General features: G+C 47.1%; 1 protein-coding gene across 2 annotated transcripts in view; it reads right to left on the minus strand.

The window, feature by feature from the left end:
- Nucleotides 1–19236, minus strand: part of TRIO (trio Rho guanine nucleotide exchange factor) — a 1426902-nt gene that overhangs the window by 643241 nt on the left and 764425 nt on the right. For both annotated transcript variants that reach the window (XM_063922713.1, XM_063922714.1), the window contains exons 20-21: nucleotides 13999–14114; nucleotides 10529–10651 (exon numbers count right to left, since the gene is read on the minus strand). In XM_063922713.1, the coding sequence (XP_063778783.1) occupies nucleotides 10529–10651; nucleotides 13999–14114 (239 nt within the window). The remainder of the gene's footprint in view (nucleotides 1–10528; nucleotides 10652–13998; nucleotides 14115–19236) is intronic.

The raw sequence follows: 19236 nt of genomic DNA on the forward strand, positions 1-19236 counted from the left end.
GATTCCGAAGTAGAGATGAGGCCTGCAAAAGGGTGTTGTAGATAGCCCTGTGTTCCAGGATGTTTATTGGAAGGACGACTTCCTGACGACCATATTCCCTGAAATTGCGCTCCCTGGATGACTGTTCCCCAACCTCTAAGGCTTGTGTCTGCGGTTAGCAGAATCCAATTCTGAATCCCGAAACCTCCGAAGAAGGGAGATCCTCGCTCTTGGCAACAGACGGATCCTCTAGTGCATGTGAAGATGCGATCCGGACCATTTGTCCAATAGATCTAGTTGGAAGGGCCTCACATGAAGCCTTCTGTACTGAAGCGCCTCATAAAAGGCCACCATTTTCCCGAGAACGCGAACGCACCGAGATCCGGGTTGGCTTCAGGACAGCCCGAACCATCAACTGGATTACCATAGCCTTTTCCAAGCGAAGGAACACTATCTGAGACTCTGTGTCCAGTATCATTCCCAGGAAAGGAAGCCTCTGTGTCAGTTGCAGGTGAGATTTTGGTAAGTTCAGAATCCACCCGTGATCCAGCAGTAGTCTGGTTGAGAGGCCAATGATGTGCAACAACCGCTCCCTGGACGGTGCCTTTATCAGAAGATTGTCAAGGTACGGAATTATGTTCACACCCTGTTTGCGGATTATAAACACAATCTCTGCCATCACTTTGGTGAACACTCTCAGTGCCGTGGAGAGACCAAATGGCAGGGCCTGGAACTAGTAGTGACAGTCCTGCAGTGCAAACTGTAGATAAGCCTGATGAGGCGGTCAGATCGGAATATGAAGGTACGAATCCTTGATATCCAGAGACACTAGGAAGTCACCCTCCTCCAGACCTGAGATCACTGCTCTCAGACTCCATCTTGAATTTGAACACTCGTAAGTACAGGTTCAACAACTTGAGGTTCAGAATCTGTCTTACCAAACCGTCAGGTTTCGGTACTACAAACAAGTTGGAATATTATCCCTTGTTTTGCAGATGAGGTGGAACTGGAACAATGACATGGGCCTGTACCAGTTTTTGAATGACGTCCTGTAAAGTTATACTTGCTTCTTGTAAAACGGGTAGCCTGATTTGAACAATCTGTGAAGTGGGAGCTTCTGGAACTCCAGTCTGTAGCCCTGGGAAATAAGATCTATGACCCAGGGATCCTGGTACGAACTTGCCCAGATGTGACTGAAGAATGTTAGTCGGGCTCCCACCTGCCAGTCTTTCAGGCATCGCGGTCCACAGTCATGCTGAAGATGTTGAGGAAGCAGAGCTGGAGCCCTGTACCTGTGAACTGGCAGTTACTGGATTGCATGGTTTACCTCTGGTGGCGGTAGAAGAACATCTGGGTTTGCCCCTAAACTTGGCAGTCCAAAAGGACTAAATCGGGACCTGAGTAAGCCTTCCTAGCTGGGGGAGCTGCAGAAGGAAGATATGTGGACTTACCTGCAGTAGCTTTGGAGATCCATTTTTTCTAGTTCATCTCCAAATAAGGCCTCTCCTGTGAAGAGTAGGCCTTCCACTTCTTTCCTGGAATACGCGTCAGCATTCCATTGGCATAGCCATAAGTCCCTGCATGCTGACACTGCCATAGCTGTAGTGCGTGCATTAAGCAAGCCTATTTCTTTTATGTCTTCCACCATAAAGTTTGTAGAGTACTGTATATGTTGCAGGATTTAAATAATCTCCCCTTGAGGTAATGTATCTAACCCCTCAATTAGGTTACCCGATCATTTGGTAATGACTCTTGTAATCCACCCAAATGCTATAGTGCAGGCCTGGCCAACCTGTGGCTCTCCAGCTGTTGTAAAACTACAAGTCCCATCATGCTTTGCCACAGTTTTCCTATTAGGGAATGCTAGAACAGTGGCAGTGCATGCTGGGATGTGTAGTTTCACAACACCTGGAGAGCCACAGGTTGGCCAGGCCTGCTTTAGTGGGTCTCTGGGGCACTCCTGCAGCTGTATACAAGGATTTGATTGTGGTCTCAATTTTACTATCAGCAGCGTCTTTCAGGGAGGCTGCACCAAGACAGGCAATACAATTTTCCGTGAGAGCCTGGATACTGATGCATCCACTATTGATGGATTGTTCCATTTTTTCCTATCCTCAGGAGGAAAAGGAAAAATAGGATTTTACTTACCGGTAAATCTATTTCTCGTAGTCCGTAGAGGATGCTGGGGACTCCGTAAGGACCATGGGGAATAGACTGGCTCCGCAGGAGATAGGGCACTTTAAGAAAGCTTTGGATTCTGGGTGTGCACTGGCTCCTCTCTCTATGTCCCTCCTCCAGACCTCAGTTAGAGAAACTGTGCCCAGAGGATATGAACAGTACGAGGAAAGGATTTACGTAACCTAAGGGCTTACCAGCCACACCAATCACACCGTATAACTTGAGATAAACTACCCAGTTAACAGTATGAACAAGTAACATAGGCTCGGTTCAAGACCGACCAACTATAACATAACCCTTATGCAAGCAATAACTATATTCAAGTCTTGCGGAAGAAGTCCGCACTTGGGACGGGCGCCCAGCATCCTCTACGGACAACGAGAAATAGATTTACCGGTAAGTAAAAGCCTACTTTCTCTAACGTCCTAGAGGATGCTGGGGACTCCGTAAGGACCATGGGGATTATACCAAAGCTCCCAAACGGGCGGGAGAGTGCGGATGACTCTGCAGCACCAATTGAGCAAACAGGAGGTCGTTCTCAGCCAGGGTATCAAACTTATAGAACTTTGCAAAGGTGTTTGACCCCGACCAAGTAGCAGCTCGGCACAGTTGTAGTGCCGAGACCCCTCGGGCAGCCGCCCAAGAAGAGCCCACCTTCCTAGTGGAATGGGCCTTAACCGATTTAGGCAATGGCAATCCTGCCGAAGAATGCGCCTGCTGAATCGTGTTACAGATCCAGCGAGCAATTATCTGCTTTGAAGCAGGAGCGCCAACCTTGTTGGCCGCATACAGAACAAACAGAGCTTCAGTCTTCCTGATCCTAGTTGTTCTGGTCACGGAAATCTTCAAAGCCCTGAACACATCCAGGGACTCTGAGTCCTCCAAGTCCCGTGTAGCCACAGGCACGACAATAGGTTGGTTCATATGAAAAGATGAGACTACCTTGGGCAGAAATTGAGGACGAGTCCTCAACTCTGCCCTATCCACGTGAAAAATCAGGTATGGGCTTTTATATGATAAAGCCGCTAATTCCGAAACACGCCTTGCAGAAGCTAAGGCCAACAACATGACCACTTTCCAAGTGAGGTATTTCAACTCCACTGTTTTGAGTGGTTCAAACCAAGGTGACTTGAGAAAACTTAATACCACGTTAAGATCCCAAGGCGCCACCGGAGGTACAAAGGGAGGCTGAATATGCAGCACTCCCTTCACAAAAGTCTGTACTTCAGGAAGAGAAGCCAATTCTCTTTGAAAGAAAATGGATAAGGCCGAAATTTGGACCTTTATGGACCCTAATTTTAGGCCCAAATTCACTCCCGTTTGAAGGAAGTGTAGCAGACGGCCCAAATGGAACTCCTCCGTAGGAGCAGCTCTGGCCTCACACCAAGAAACATATTTCCGCCATATACGGTGATAATGTTTCGATGTCACATCCTTCCTAGCCTTGATCAGGGTAGGAACGACCTCCTCCGGAATCCCTATTTCAGCTAGGATCCGGCGTTCAACCACCATGCCATCAAACGCAGCCGCGGTAAGTCTTGGAACAGACAGGGCCCCTGCTGCAGCAGGTCCTGCCTTAGAGGAAGAGGCCACGGATATTCTGGCCAATCTGGAACAATGAGAATTGTTCTGACCCTTCTTAGTCTTATTAATCTCAACACCTTGGGTATGTGAGGCAGAGGAGGAAACACATAGACCGATCTGAACACCCATGGTGTCACCAGAGCATCTACCGCTACCGCCTGAGGGTCTCTTGACCTGGCGCAATACCTCTTTAGCTTTTTGTTGAGACGGGACGCCATCATGTCTATTTGAGGCAGTCCCCACCAATCCACGATCTATGTGAAGACTTCTTGATGAAGACCCCACTCTCCCGGATGCAGGTCGTGCCTGCTGAGGAAGTCCGCCTCCCAGTTGTCCACCCCCGGGATAAACACTGCTGATAGTGCGCTTACATGGCCTTCCGCCCAGCGCAGAATCCTGGTCGCCTCTGCCATGGCCACTCTAATCCTTGTGCCACCTTGGCGGTTTACATGAGCCACTGCCGTAATATTGTCCGACTGAATAAGAACCGGTTTGTTCTGAAGCCTCCGCCTGGCGTAGGGCATTGTAAATGGCCCTTAACTCAAGGACACTGATGTGGAGACAAGTCTCTAGGCTTGACCAAAGACCTTGGAAATTTCTTCCCAGTGCGACAGCCCCCCAACCTCGGAGGATCGCGTCCGTGGTCACCAGGATCCAGTCCTGAATGCCGAACCTGCGACCCTCTAGGAGGTGAGCACTGTGCAGCCACCACAGGAGAGATACCCTGGCTCTGGGAGACAGGGTGATCCGTTTCTGCATATGTAGATGGGACCCGGACCATTTGTCCAATAGGTCCCATTGGAAAGTCCTCGCATGGAACCTGCCGAAGGGGATGGCCTCGTATGAAGCCACCATCTTCCCCAGAACCTTTGTGCAATGATGCACCGAAACCTTTTTTGGATTTAAAGGTTCCTGACCAGGGCTATGAGCTCCTGAGCCTTCTCCACCGGAAGAAAAACTATTTTTTTGGTCTGTGTCTAGAATCAGGCCCAAAAAGGTCAGATGCGTTGCAGGTACTAGCTGGGATTTCGGTAAATTGAGAATCCAGCCGTGCATCTGCAACGTCTTCACGGACAGAGACATGCTGTCCAGCAACTTCTCCCGAGATCTCGCCTTTATAAGGAGATCGTCCAAGTACGGGATAATTGTGACTCCCTGCTTGCGCAGCAGCACCATCATTTCCGCCATTACCTTGGTGAAAATTCTCGGGGCCGTAGAAAGACCAAACGGCAACGTCTGAAATTGGTAGTGACAATCCTGTACTGCAAATCTCAGAAACACCTGGTGAGGGGGGAAAATCGGAACATGAAGGTACGCATCCTTTATGTCCAGGGACACCATCCAATCCCCTCCCTCCAGGCTGGCGATGACCATTCTGAGCGATTCCATCTTGAACCTGAACCTTTTCAAGTACAGGTTCAGGGATTTTAGATTTAGAATGGGTCTGACCGAACCGTCCGGTTTTGGTACCACAAACAGGGATGAATAATAACCCTCTCCTTGCTGGAGATGAGGAACCTTGATTATCACCTGTTGAATGTACAATTTGTGAATTGCCGCTAACACTAGCTCCCTCTCTGACGGGGAAGCCGGCAGAGCCAATTTGAAAAACCGTCGAGGGGGCATGTGTTCGAATTCCAGTCTGTATCCCTGGGAAACAATCTCTATTGCCCAGGGATCCACCTGTGATTGAACCCAGACGTGGCTGAAAAGACGAAGGCGTGCCCCCACTTGATCTGACCCCCCCCCCCCCGGAAAGCCCCAGCGTCATGCTGTGGACGTTGCGGTAGAAGGGGAGAACTACTGCTCCTGGGAACTAGCTGAGTGCAGCTTTTTTCCCTTGCCTTTACCTCTGGCAACGAAGGACGATCCTCGTACCTTCTTGTTTTCATTGGAACGAAAGGACTGCATTTGATAATGTGGTACCTTCTTAGAATGCTGCGCGGGAACATAAGGTAAAAAATTTGATTTACCGGCCGTAGCAGTAGAGACTAGGTCCGAGAGGCCTTCTCCAAACAACTCCTCCCCCTTTTAAGGCAATGACTCCATATGCCGCTTTGAGTCGGCGTCTCCCGTCCACTGCCGGGTCCACAAGAGCCGCCTAGCAGAAATAGACATAGCGTTTATTCTAGAGCTTAGTAAACAAATGTCTCTCTGAGCATCCCTCATATAGAAGGCAGCATCTCTGATATGCTCCATGGTCATTATAATGGAATCCCTATCTAAGGTGTCCATCTCCATAGATAAGGAGTCTGCCCATGCCACGACAGCACTACAAACCCAGGCCGACGCCATGGCCAGCCTAACTATAGTTCCTGAATGTGTGTAAATGTGCTTCATGGTAATTTCCTGCTTGTGATCAGCAGGATCCTTGAGGGAAGCAGTATCCGGAGAAGGCAGTGCCACCTTCTTGGATAAGCGTGTCAGCGCCTTGTCTACTTTAGGCGCAGATTCCCATTGTATCCAATCCTTCTGTGGAAAAGGATACGCCATGAGAATCCTTTTGGGAACATGGAGTCTCCTATCCGAAGATTCCCAAGCCTTTTCGCATAATTGGCTTAGCTCAAATGAGGACGGAAACGTGACCTCAGGCTTTTTCCCTTTATACATGTGAACCCTCGTGTCAGGGACAGGGGGTTCCTCCGTGATATGCAAAACCTCTTTTATAGCAATAATCATGTACCTAATACCTTTTGCCACCTTCGGCTGTAATTTTGCATCCTCATAGTCGACACTAGAGTCAGTGTCTGTGTCGGTATCTGTGTCAGCGACCTGGGATATGGGGCGCTTTTGAGACCCTGAAGGTCCTGGCACCACAGGGACAGGCACGGACTGGCTACCTGACTGATCCCTAGCTTCAGCCTTGTCTAATCTTTTATGCAGTAGATTTACATTCAAGACATTCAGCATATCCACCCAGTCCGGTGTCGGCGTTGCCGACGGCGACCTGACATTCAAGCACTCCCCCTCCACATTAAGCGAGCCTTCCTCATCAAACATGTCGACACACACGTACAGACACACTGCACAAACCCAGGGAAACTTTTTCTGAAGACAGTATCCCCTGAAAGGCCCTTTGGAGAGAGAGTATGCCAGCACACACCCCAGCGCAACAACCTGGAGACCAACACAGAATGCTTTTCCCCAGCAGCGCTGTATTAAACTTTAACCGTCAATTATGTGCTCCCTCCCCCTCTCTTTTTAAACTCCCTTCACCGTGTGTAAGCAGGGTAGAGTCCGGGTAGCTTCCTCTCAGCGTTCTTTGGAGAAAGAAATGGCGCTGGTTAGTGCTGAGGGAGAAGCCCCGCCCCCTCGGCGGCGGGCTTCTGTCCCGCTCAAAATCGTGTAAAATGGCGGGGGCTCAATTATATACATGTACAGTGCCCAGCTGTACATGTATATACCTATTTGCCATCTAAGAGGTGTTATTATTGCTACCAAGGGCCCCCCCCCCCCCCCCATACAGTGACCGGAGTGTGTGAGTTAATGTGGAGCAATGACGCACAGCTGCAGTGCTGTGCGCTACCTCTGTGAAGCTGAAGGCTTCTGCCGCCTGAGACGTCTTCTTGCTTCTGTTCTTCTGGCTCTGTGAGGAGAATGGCGGCGTGGCTCCGGGGGTGGACGCCCAGGACGAACCTGTGTTCACTACTCCCTCTGAAGCTAATGGTGTCCAGTAGCCGAGGAAGCAGATCCTATCGGCTAAGTAGGTCTGCCCCTCTCTCCTCAGTCCCTCGATGCAGGGAGCCTGTTGCCAGCAGTGCTCCCTGTGAAAAAGTAAAAATCCAAACAAAAATGCTTTATGTAGCAAATAACTCAAGAGAGCTCCCTGCAGTGCGCCCTTCATCCTCTGGGCACAGTGTAAAACTGAGGTCTGGAGGAGGGACATAGAGGGAGGGGCCAGTGCACTCCCAGAATCCAAAGCTTTCTTAAAGTGCCCTATCTCCTGCGGAGCCAGTCTATTCCCCATGGTCCTTACGGAGTCCCCAGCATCCTCTAGGACGTTAGAGAAAGGATGATAACAGTTTAGGGATTTGAAATTTCCTACCAGGTTTAAACCATGGCTCTTCAAACAGGGTATTTAATTCCTTTGACAAAGGAAAAGTGGCTGGGGATTTCTTTTTTATATTAAAATAAGATTCCTCACTCTTCTATGTCACCTTATCAGGGATATTCAGAACTTCACTGATACCTTCTATAAGAGCCTCTATTCCCTGCGACAGAGTACCCTCCCCCACCTGAGTCCAGCTCATCCTCCTCCATGTCTGACCCTTCATCATCAGAGTCAGACTGCAGGATATGGGCTAAAGTGCGTTTTTGGAGACAAATGGCAGGGGACTGAGATGCTGGTTTGGGTACGGAGTATCTTTTCATAAACACAGTCATAGATTGTCTTAAGTATTGCATCTCTTTCTCATTCCGATATAACATAGTAGAGATTGTGGAAATCATTCCCCTAATGGAGTCCAGCCATGCTGGTTCTGCCTCACTAGCCTTGGAAGGTACACTATACATTGAGTAAACACTAGTGAACCCCCCCTCCTCCCTGGAGAAGAGGAACACTGTGCTTTACATGAAACACACTCATTGGGTGAGATTCAAATGATATATCACGCCCAATTTCCTTTCTAAAATGATCTCCGGTATCGCGCATATTGCGCCTATAGTAATCAGGTTTAGCTGTGTAAAGGGTTGGGTGCCTCACTACTCCGGGCGTAGCTAGCTGAAATAAGGATACAACGTCCCTGAGGGCAGAAACAGAACGGGTGTGTAAAGGGGTGAAAAGAATTGAATCCCACTCTTTGCCTGACATACTGTATAGTGACAGCACACACACAGGAAAAGGTTAAATGCACAATTAACCTACAAAGAGCCCTTCCAGGGAGAGACAGAGGGAGTATGGAACCAGCACATGGCGACCTTAACTCTAATGCCAAGCTTAGCCGGGTTGCAGACTAAGTCCCTAGATTAGGGATTTAGGAGGTAAATCAGAGTTGATCACAGCAGCAAATTTGTTAGCAGTTGGGCAAAACCATGTGCACTACAGGGGGGGGGCAGGTATCACATGTGCAGAGAGAGTTAGATTTGGGTGGGTTATTTTGTTTCTGTGCAGAGTAAATACTGGCTGCTTTATTTTTACACTGCAATTAAGATTTAAGTATGAACACACCCCACCCAAATCTAACTTTCTCTGCACGTTATATTTGCCCCCATGCAGTGCACATGGTTTTTCCCAACTGCTAACAAATTTGCTGCTGCGATCAACTCTGAATCAGGCCCTTAGTACACAAAAAAAAAAAAAATCGCTCCCACCCTGCTATGACCCCCTGCTACTGCAGAGTCTCTCCGGAGCAGCTGCGCTTGACTGTCAGTCAGCGTCTTTGTCAGCAGCAGAGGGAAAATGGCGCTGGTGAGCTGCTGGATCCGCTCATAGTGAAGCCCCGCCCCTTCAATGGCACGTGGTCTTCCCATACTTTTGTATACTGGCTGTTTGTGTCTTGTGCATAAAATGGAGACAGACTCCTTTAATAGCTACTGTATGTTGCCAGTCTGGGTACTGTGTCCACTATTCAGTATCTGTGTCCGTACTCAGCTGAAGACGCAGTCCACCCTGTTTAGAAGCCGTGCGTCTCCGTACCCTCGTGCCACCATAATGGCCAGCGACCCGCTAACTGGGTTAAATACGCCGGCTTAGTACTCTCCACTCTTCTGGCTCTGTTAGGGGTGGCGGGAATGTACACTCGCCGTGGTGGGGCTTGCGAATAGTTCCTTCAGGAGCTAGTGTCTTGCCAGTGCGGAACGGGACCATTAACCCTTTAAGATTTTGGTCAGTCCATGTACCCCCTTAAGTCCCACGAAGCAGGCAGGCTGGTGCCATCCAGTCCTGCCTGAAAATAAATAACAGAAAATAAATGCAGGAAACTCTTCAGGAGCTTCCAGAGACATGATCGGTTCCTCCAGGAACATTCTCTAAACTGAGTCTGGTGGGAGGGGCATAGAGGGAGGTTCCAGCGCTTACTATCAATTTCTTAACGTGCCCATGGCTCCTAGTGGACCTGTCTATATCCCATGGTACTAAATGGATTCCCAGTATCCCCTGGGACGCAAGAGAAAATTTCATATGACTAGATAAGTTATCAAAGTACATAGATTCATAATTTTATTATCATCAAAAAAATGTGAAATTATTATGAATATATTTTTGTGCCCACTTTGTGAATTTTTACATTTTAAATCCTGTCCATTGTTTTCCATTTACATGTCTAAACGTTACTTTGAGTTCCCACTCTGAGGTACCAGAAATTATTATTATTATATGAAAATACTGGACGTGTTGGAGGATTAAATTTTTATTTTATTGAGCTGTATCATGAATAATCCTGATGTAATAGATAATCTTGGCAGTTAGTTACTATATTTTCGGATCAATACTTCAATTCCATCTCATCATCTGCAACTAATAAAACTAAAAAGGTGCATAATACTCAAATACGTCATAGAACAAATGTTTAACATTGGGACTGAAATGTATGTTAAGGACTCTTCGCAACTATGCTTTCTTATATGCACCTGCTTTCTGTAAAATGAGAAATATTATGCCATACAATATCATGATTAGCATTGAATTGTCCTTTAAACACAGAGTATCTGTTGTCACATATCAGTGAAAGTGGCAGTTATTTGTTGAAGTGAAAGTAAAACTCTTACTACCACACACATTTGAACATAAATAAGCACAAAGAAAAATTATGAAGTCATAAACAACAATATGTGAGGTTTAAAAAAGTACCTTGGCAGTGATTTGAAACTCTTCATGCTCTTTTAATAACTCTTGAGTATGCTGTATGGTAGAGCCTGTTGACGTATGAGTAGAGAGATAAAATTCTCCATTATCATGGATCCATTCAAGTGCCTAAAAACAGTAAGAGTAATTTTTTTTATTTTTGGTCAAATTATAATAAAGGGGAAAAAAGCATAGGTTGACATGAGGAGGGGGACAACATGAGTGACATTAAGGAGGAAATTCAATTAGCAGCAATGTGAGTCGCATGGTCTATTCCCATAACTAAAGTGCCCGGAGATATTTAATTACAGGCTCGCAATCAAACTACTGGGTAGTGTTCCAGCCACGTTCTAGTCACATAACACCCATCCTCTACTCCCTTCACTGGCTGCCTGTAAGATGGCGAATCATCTTCAAGATTGGCTTACTGAGTTTCAAAGCATTACATGACCAAGGCCCAAGGTACCTGAAACAGCTGCTGACCCCATACTGCCCCACTCGATTACTGCGATCTGTAGATGAAGGACTTTTAGCAGTACCTAGAATCTACCGTAATTCATCTGGGGGTCGAGCTTTTAGTCATGCGGCTCCAACTCTATGGAACTCACTTCCCCGCACAGTGCGAGAGGCCCCAACTATAGAATCCTTCAAAAGTAGACTCAAGACTTTTCTGTTTACTCAAGCATTTCCATAGTGTCCCTTTTAGTATCTTCATGCTTCTGTATTTTATGAAAATATACTTCATTATTTTCTGTACTATATTATGCTATGTATCTGTTAAGCGCCTTGAGTCCTATTGGAGAAAGAGCGCTATATAAATAAAATTATTATTATTATTAGTGTCAAAGTCGAAAAATATCATGATGCATATGCCTTGTACTAACCCCTCACGCACACGCGCGCTGCTCGTGCACTCAGTCCCCCGTGCGTACACATCCCCGCAGGTTGCGTAGGGGACGCTCCAACGTCTCGTGCGCATAAGATGAGTATTAACGGCGGAGTTTGTGAGCGTGTAGCGTGCGACTCGATCGTAGCATACTTAACCCATATAGTGCATTTTGTAGTTAATATTCCCCTAGACCATGTCAGCGAGTATGATTAGTTTAAACTGTTCCTGGACGGAGAGATTCCTCTTTGCATGATAGAAAGGGTCAGATAAAGGTTGAAAGGTGGTGTCTAGTATCCAGCTGTAGGGTATTTTAAGGGTAATATTCCGATGTTAGTTAGGAAAGGATCGCTCGCTCCTGCGTATAGTTATGTACAGAAGTAGTTTATGAACATTAACTGTATCTGCTGTAAATCACACATGCGGCGGGAATCCTGAGGATACCTCCCACCAGAGCAGTTGGGGAAAGACACAGCCCACCTGTTCAAATCCACCTATGACCTTTGCTGTAATGTAGAGACACATCCTTGTGTCCAATGAACAATGAGATTACTGATACCATTGTATTGTGAATGTATGTTGTGTATATAAAGACCACTGTTGCCTGGCCAGCCTCATGTCTCTGAAGGCTTTCTTCCTGAACAGCTGAGGACTGGATTCCAGGTCGCGCTAGCGAAAGATTCCCCACGTATGTTTATTTCTCTGTAGCCATTGTTAGCCATTGTTTCGCCATTGTACGTGTTATTCTCTGTTATTATGTTAGATTTCTGTGTAAGCTTGTAGTGTATAACTTGTATTGTTTTTCCCCTTTTTCTCTGAATAATCCACGGCGGTGATAGAGCTGCTGTGGTTTTAACCAAACCCGGTCTTGTGTTTTCACTTCTCTCCAAAGGGCTTTTCTTAGCGTCTCAATCGCTCAAACAGCATATACATTATTAAGGTTTTCAAGCGTTACATCATTGTAGTATTTGACTACTAAGGTTTAGAGTATAAGCATATTCTGTGTTTTATTAATAAGGTTTACTGTGTATCATTCTGTGAGCGTCTGCGCCGCTCGTGTCTCACTCTCACGGCGCAGCGTCCGCTACGCCAATAGCGTAGCAGTACGGTACTCGGTACGCCTATAGCGTGCTTGGTACGAAGCGTGAATCCGTGATCTACGCATCGCTCGTGCGTCGCGCCCACGGCCTAGCGTCTGTTACGCTAAGTGCGTACCCCTACGGTACTCAGTGCGCAAACAGCGTACTCAGTCCGTAATAGTGTATAGCTTTATGTTTAATGATAAATAATTGACATTATCAGTAGCTAGCCGAAAAGTGCATAAATGACCCGTTTGGGCTCCCAAACTGGCCTTTTATGATTGTGCGCATTATTTAGTCGAGTTTAGGTGCTTTGCGCATCTAAACCCGACTATAATGGGTGCAACCAACGCGATAACGGGAGCATTTAAATACCACGCCTATCTCTCCCGTCACTTTAGACGGGTGATAAGGGGTGCAATAACAATTGAATTCCCCCCCAAGTGTATAGTTATATCGATTACACTAATAGCCTCCCATGTCATATAATTATTCAACAACCAGAAATTGGACTTATCAATATAATTGTGTATCTATAAACATTATAATATCTGCATAATTCGCATCTCTGCGCTATTTTTTGTGGATAATCCAACACCAAGTCTGCTTTTATCAGTTGCAAAAGTTGTACTGTCTCTTTTATTTACTGTATATCTGGAAACGTGAGAGTGAACAAGCTGCATTTCAGGTAGCATCAGAATTAATTACAGTTTGGGCATACATTGCCTGTGTCATTAAATTATCTGGACTTTGCAATTCTCCCCAGTGACTAAAATAGTTTATGATGTCCGTTTTCATAACATTACCACTGAAATTAGTATTTTTTTTCCAAATTCCTTCTGTGGTTTATACAACTTTCTGAATAACAGGAGTATTTAAATAGTGACGTTTTTTCGTCCAGCAGTGCACTTAGTTTTTTTAGGTCGAATTTACATTCGACCTATTCAATGCCAGTGTCGAAAAATCCGGCACTGGTGAAACCCACATATACCGGCGGATACATTTATTTTGGCAAATTCACAGGCATTTTTCGCCAGTTTTGAGCACAATTTCTGCCAATGTCGATTCATTAAAAAAATAAAAGTGAAACAGCATGGGCGAAAATGGATTAAAAAACGGACAAAAATACCCGCAATTGAATAACCTATGTCGAATTAGTGCCGGTTTTTTTCAGTCAAGAAAAACGGCACTTACTTGAATTCCCCCCTTAGTGGTCACCAGTGAAATAATCCAAAATATTGAAAAAGTCTTTCAAATATGTCAACAAAAGCACATGTAACATGAACATTTCCTTATACATATAGAAGCATTCATGTATCCACACCCCCAGCCCCCCCCCAAAAAAAAAAACACACACAACTGTTACGCTTCACAGAACTAAACTTAAACAAAAAGTAAAATTTCTAGGCAACAATATTCTCATTGTTAAAACAGCTAAATATACACAAATACAAATTCCAAATGTATTGACCTTTTAATATTAAAATGATAAAATTATTTTGACATCTAACCTGTTTGGCACTTCTTTCAAATACTACATATTGTTGGCAGTGGTCTAGTCGCCTTTTCCGTAAGGTCCAATAATGTAGTACTCTGTTTTCCCTCTGAAACAATTCATTTAAGATATCTGCAAACACATGGAAAATAGCAGTAACTTGAAGAAAAGAAGAGTTATGATAGACTTACCATGGTTAACTCTCTTTCTGCGAGGTACACTGGGTTCCACAGGGAATACATCTGGGTGCAGAGCGGGATCTTGGATACAGAGGTTCCAACAGGCAAAGCTTTGACTGTCCAAGGATGCATTGGGGCCTCTTCTATAACCCAGACTCCAGGCACTGTGAGCTCAGTTTCGTTACCCAGTCCAATGCAGGAGCAGGTAAAAGAGAAGGCAGATGTTAGTCACATAGAACCACAATCTCACGACAGGAGAGGGTACCAGCGGCTAATGCCATACAACCCAAAGTAGCTAGGTGCGTCAGAGTGTGCGCCCTGTGGTACCCAGTGTACCTCGCAGAAAGACAGTTAACCATGGTAACTCTACCATAACTCTCGTTTTCTGCAGCGGGGTACACTGTGTTCCACAGGGAATGCATTGGGGATTTCCTAAAGCAGTTCCTTAAGGGGAGTAACGCGCCTTAGCGGGTAAGAGAACCCAGCATCCAAAGAAAACATACATATCAAAGGCATAAAAGCTAATGAGTGTGTTCATAGAGGACCACGTAGCCACCTTGCACAATTGTTCAGGGGACGCGCTACTACTCGGTCCAACAGACCGAGTAGAATGGGCTTTAACTACAGCAGGAGCTGGGAGTACAGCCTGCGCATAGGCTTGTGCAATCACCATTCTAATACATCTGGCCAAGGTTTGCTTATTCGCAGGCCAGTCACTTTCATGGAAACCAAACAAAACAAAAAGGTAATTTGACCTCCTGATAGAGGCAGTCCTCTCCACATAAACACTGAGAGCCCGACCACATCCAAAGAACGTTCTTTGGGAGATAAATCCGGAGACAAAGGGGGTCAATTCCAACCCGATCGCTTGCTGTAGTTTGTCGCAACGCAGTGATCGGGTCGGAACTGCGCATGCGCCAGCAGCTTTCGTTACTTAGCGGTCGCCTCTGAGACAGAGGCGGTCGCTAGGAGGGAGGGGGCTGAACGGCGGCGTTAAGCCGCCGTTTAGGGGGAGCGGTCCAGCCAACGCAGGCGTGGTCGGAATGGTGGGCGTGCGGGCCGCGGCGGCTGCGTGACATGTCACGCAGCCGCTGCGGCCAGCGGGAGCGACGAGCAACTCCCGGCCAGCCGCAGGAGCTGTGTTGGCCGGGAGTTACTCCTCAAATACAAAGGCATCGCCTCTGTGCGATGCTTTTGTATTTGTGCGGGGGGGCTGGCACTTACATGCTGGGCGGACAAGCCCTGTGCTGGGCATCCCCCCACATGCGATCGTAGCTGTGCTAAACTTAGCACAGCTACGATCAACTCGGAATGACCCCCAAAGGCCGGAACCACAATCTCTTGGTTAAGGTGAAAAGATGACACCACCTTAGGCAGATAACCTGGGCGAGTTTGTAGAACTGCCCGGTCACGGTGGAATATGTGAAAGGGTGGACGGCAGGACAAAGCGCCTAAGTACGACACCCTTCTAGCAGAGGCAATAGCCAGCAAGAACAGGACCTTGGCTGTGAGCCATTTGAGGTCCACTGATTCAAGAGGTTCAAAAGGAGACTCTTGCAAAGCATTCAGCACAACAGACAAATCCCCATGATGCCACAGGAGGGATATAGGGAGGCTGAATCCAAATAATGCCCTGAATGAACATCTGAACATCAGGCATAGAGGCAATTTTTCTCTAAAACCAAACCAACAAGGCAGGTATATGAACCGTGAGGGAGGCCAGACGAAGACCTAAGTCCAGGCCTCTTTGCAGAAAAGCCAGTTCTGAAACTATGGACATCATAATTCTTCTCAGCACACCAAGTGAAATAAGAATTCCAAACCCTATAATAAATCCGGGAAGTTGCCGGTTTGCGGGCTTTCAACATCGTTTGAATAACCGCCTCTGAAAATCCTTTGGCTCTCAGGAGTGATGCTTCAAGAGCCATGCCGTCAAAGCCAGTCTGTCCAGGCCTTGGTAGAGACCAGGGCCCTGTACGAGGAGGTCTGGGCGTTGAAGAAGTAGAATGGGATGCACCATCAACAGACCTTGCAGATCTGAGAAACAATGCGGCCTTGGCCACGTTGAACCGACTAGATGAAACATTCCCCCTTCCTGTTTGAACTTCCGTAGAACCATGGGCAGGAGTAACATCAGAGGGAACACGTAAGGCAGCCAGAAGTTCCTTGGAATTGCCAGTGCGTCAACAAATGCTGCTTGAGGATCCCTTGTCCTCAATCCGAAGATAGGAACCTTGTGATTGTGTCGAGACGCCATTAGGTCTGCGTTCGGTAGACCCCACCTGTCCCTCCTTTCACTAGGAGTTGAAAGACTCCACTCTGCGGTGTGTACGTCCTGGCGACTGAGGTAGTCTGCTTCCCAGTTTAGGACACCAGAAATGAACACTGCTGATATACTTGGCAGATGTCGTTCTGCCTATTAAAGGATTTTTGACACTTCCTTCATAGCCTTGCGGCTTCGAGTGCCGCCTTGATGGTTTATGTATGCCACTGTCGTGGCGCTGTCTGACCGTACTTGAACCAGTCTGTTCTGTAACAAAGGTAGGGCAAGTGATAATGCATTGAACACAGCCCTGAACTCTAGGATGTTTATTGGGAGGAGTGATTCTTCCGTGATCCACCGACCCTGAAAAGAGTGTTGCTCCAATACCGCTCCCCGTCCCCTCAGACTGGCATCCGCCATCAGGAGGACCCAGTCGGGGATCCAAAAGGGCTGGGCCCCTGTTCAATTGCTGGTCCTGGAGCCACCAGGTCAGCGACAAACGAACCTTCGGAGTCAACAAGATCCTTTGGGATCTGATCTGATGAGGCCGGCCGGCCCACTTGGCAAGTATTAATCGTTGCAGAAGGCGGGAATGAAATTGAGCGTACTCCACCATGTCGAACGTCGACACCATCAGGCCAAGTACCTGCATCGACGAGTGAATCAACACTCTGGGGTGATGGATGAAGTGTGGTATCCTGTCCTGGATTTTCAGGACCTTGTCTGGAGACAGGAACAGTGTCTGACTGTGTGTCCAGGAGTGCCCCTAAGTGCACCATGCTCACAGCGAGAAATTCTTCCAATTGATCAGACATATGTGGGCTTGTAAGCAACTCACCTTCAATTGTTGAGGACTAAGGGAATCATCGTGGGAACTCGTCAGAATCAACAGGTCGTCCATGTATGGTAGGATTCCGACTCCCTGGCGACAGAGATGCGCCGTCATCACGGCCATAACCTTGGTGAAGATCCGAGGAGCCGTGGCTAGTCCGAACGGCAGAGCCTGGAATTGGTAGTGATGGTCACTAATAGCAAACCGCAGGAATTGCTGATGCGATATGGCAATAGGAATATGCAGATAAGCATCCTGTATATCCAGGGATAACATGTAATCTCCGGGTTCCATCGCCAGCACAATAGAGCGCAATGTTTCCATACGAAACTTGGCGACCCTCAAATATTTGTTAATTGACTTGAGGTTGACTATAGGCCGAAACGACTCACTGGGTTTCTGCATTAGAAACAGGGTCGAATAATAGCCTCTCTGTCACACTGGGACTGAGGTACAGGCACAACCACTCCTGTACTCAGGAGGGAACCTACCACCGTTTGTAGAGCCTGCACTTTCAACGGATACGAAGGGAGTACCGTAGTGCAGAACTGGTGAGGGGGGCGTCTCTTGAAGGAGACAGCGTACCCGTGAGAGACAACTTCCAGTACCCAAGCGTCTCAAGTGGGCTTTAACCAGACCAGGGCGGACTGGAGAAGTTGTCCTCCCACCCTGGGGTCCCCCCAGGGGGAGGCCCACCCTGTCATGCAGCAGGCTTGTCTTGTTTCGAAGCAAGCTGACGGGCTGCCCAAGACTGTTTCATCTTGGGCTTGGTAGTATTGGGAGCAAGAGACTGTCTGCGGTAAGACTGACCCTTGACTTTCCCTTGAGGTCGAAAGGAACAAAAAGTAGTAGTTTTCACCTTCAGAGCAGAAGGATTAGTAGGAGGAAGAAAAGCAGTCTTAGCAGCTGCTAATTCAGACACTGTTTTATTCAGGTCCTCTCAAAATAAAATGTCCCCAATAAAGGGGAGTACCTCCAAGGTCTTCTTGGAGTCCAGATCCACTTTCCACGACCTTAACCACAATATGTGGCGAGCCAAGACAGACGTGGATGACTGGCTTTGGCTGCCAGTATCCCCGCATCAGAGGACGCCTCCTGACTGTAATAGATAGCGGTGCATATGAGAGACCGGTATTGTACGGCCTTGTCAGAAATATCCTCGGGCAGATCATTCTCCAATGCCTGAACCCACGTTTCAATACCCTTTGCGGCCCGAGAGGCAGCTATAGTGGGCCTATGAATGGCCCGTGCGAGGGAATATATAGACTTCAGGCATCCCTCCACACGCTTATCTGTCGGTTCCTTCAGGGAGGTGACAGGCAGAGTAGACAACACCACGAGATGGGTGACGTGAGAATCCACCGGCGGTGGGTTTTCCCATTTATCACATAACTCTGCAGGGAGAGGATAGCATGCCAAAGCCCGTTTGGGGAGCGGGAATTTCTTACCTGGGGTAGACAAGGGTTCCCTCCTGATGTCCACAAGATGATCAGAATGGGGTAATACAGTTTTAACCACCTTCTGGTGTTTAAACATATCAGCTTTCTTTTTACAGGAGCTTTCAGAGTTTTACTGCCCTTATTGTTAGACATTGTAATAAAGAAACAATTAGGCTATTAGTACGATGAAGCCAGAGTACACAACTTGCGGACAAAGTACACAACCAGCGTCAGAATACACACACTTGAGTATCCGTATAGCAATAAGTACTGTGTACCCTATATTAGAGGACCCTGATGCACCTAGTTCATTCGGGTATAGAATATAGTGATAGCTACCTTAGATGGGATACACACAAGAGAGAAACCATACACAGTCACAGGCAATTCAAAGATTTTAAAACACAATATAACTGCACTGGAATAGTGAGTGAGTGTGTGTAGATAGATATATAGATATATAGATATCTTTTAAAGGTGTCCGCACTCACGTCCAATATGTCATCGCCGTGGGGTGCTCCTCATGATAACCCCAAAGGAA

The sequence above is a fragment of the Pseudophryne corroboree genome, chromosome 5 (genome assembly GCF_028390025.1).
Source record: "Pseudophryne corroboree isolate aPseCor3 chromosome 5, aPseCor3.hap2, whole genome shotgun sequence".
Classification (NCBI taxonomy): domain Eukaryota; kingdom Metazoa; phylum Chordata; class Amphibia; order Anura; family Myobatrachidae; genus Pseudophryne; species Pseudophryne corroboree.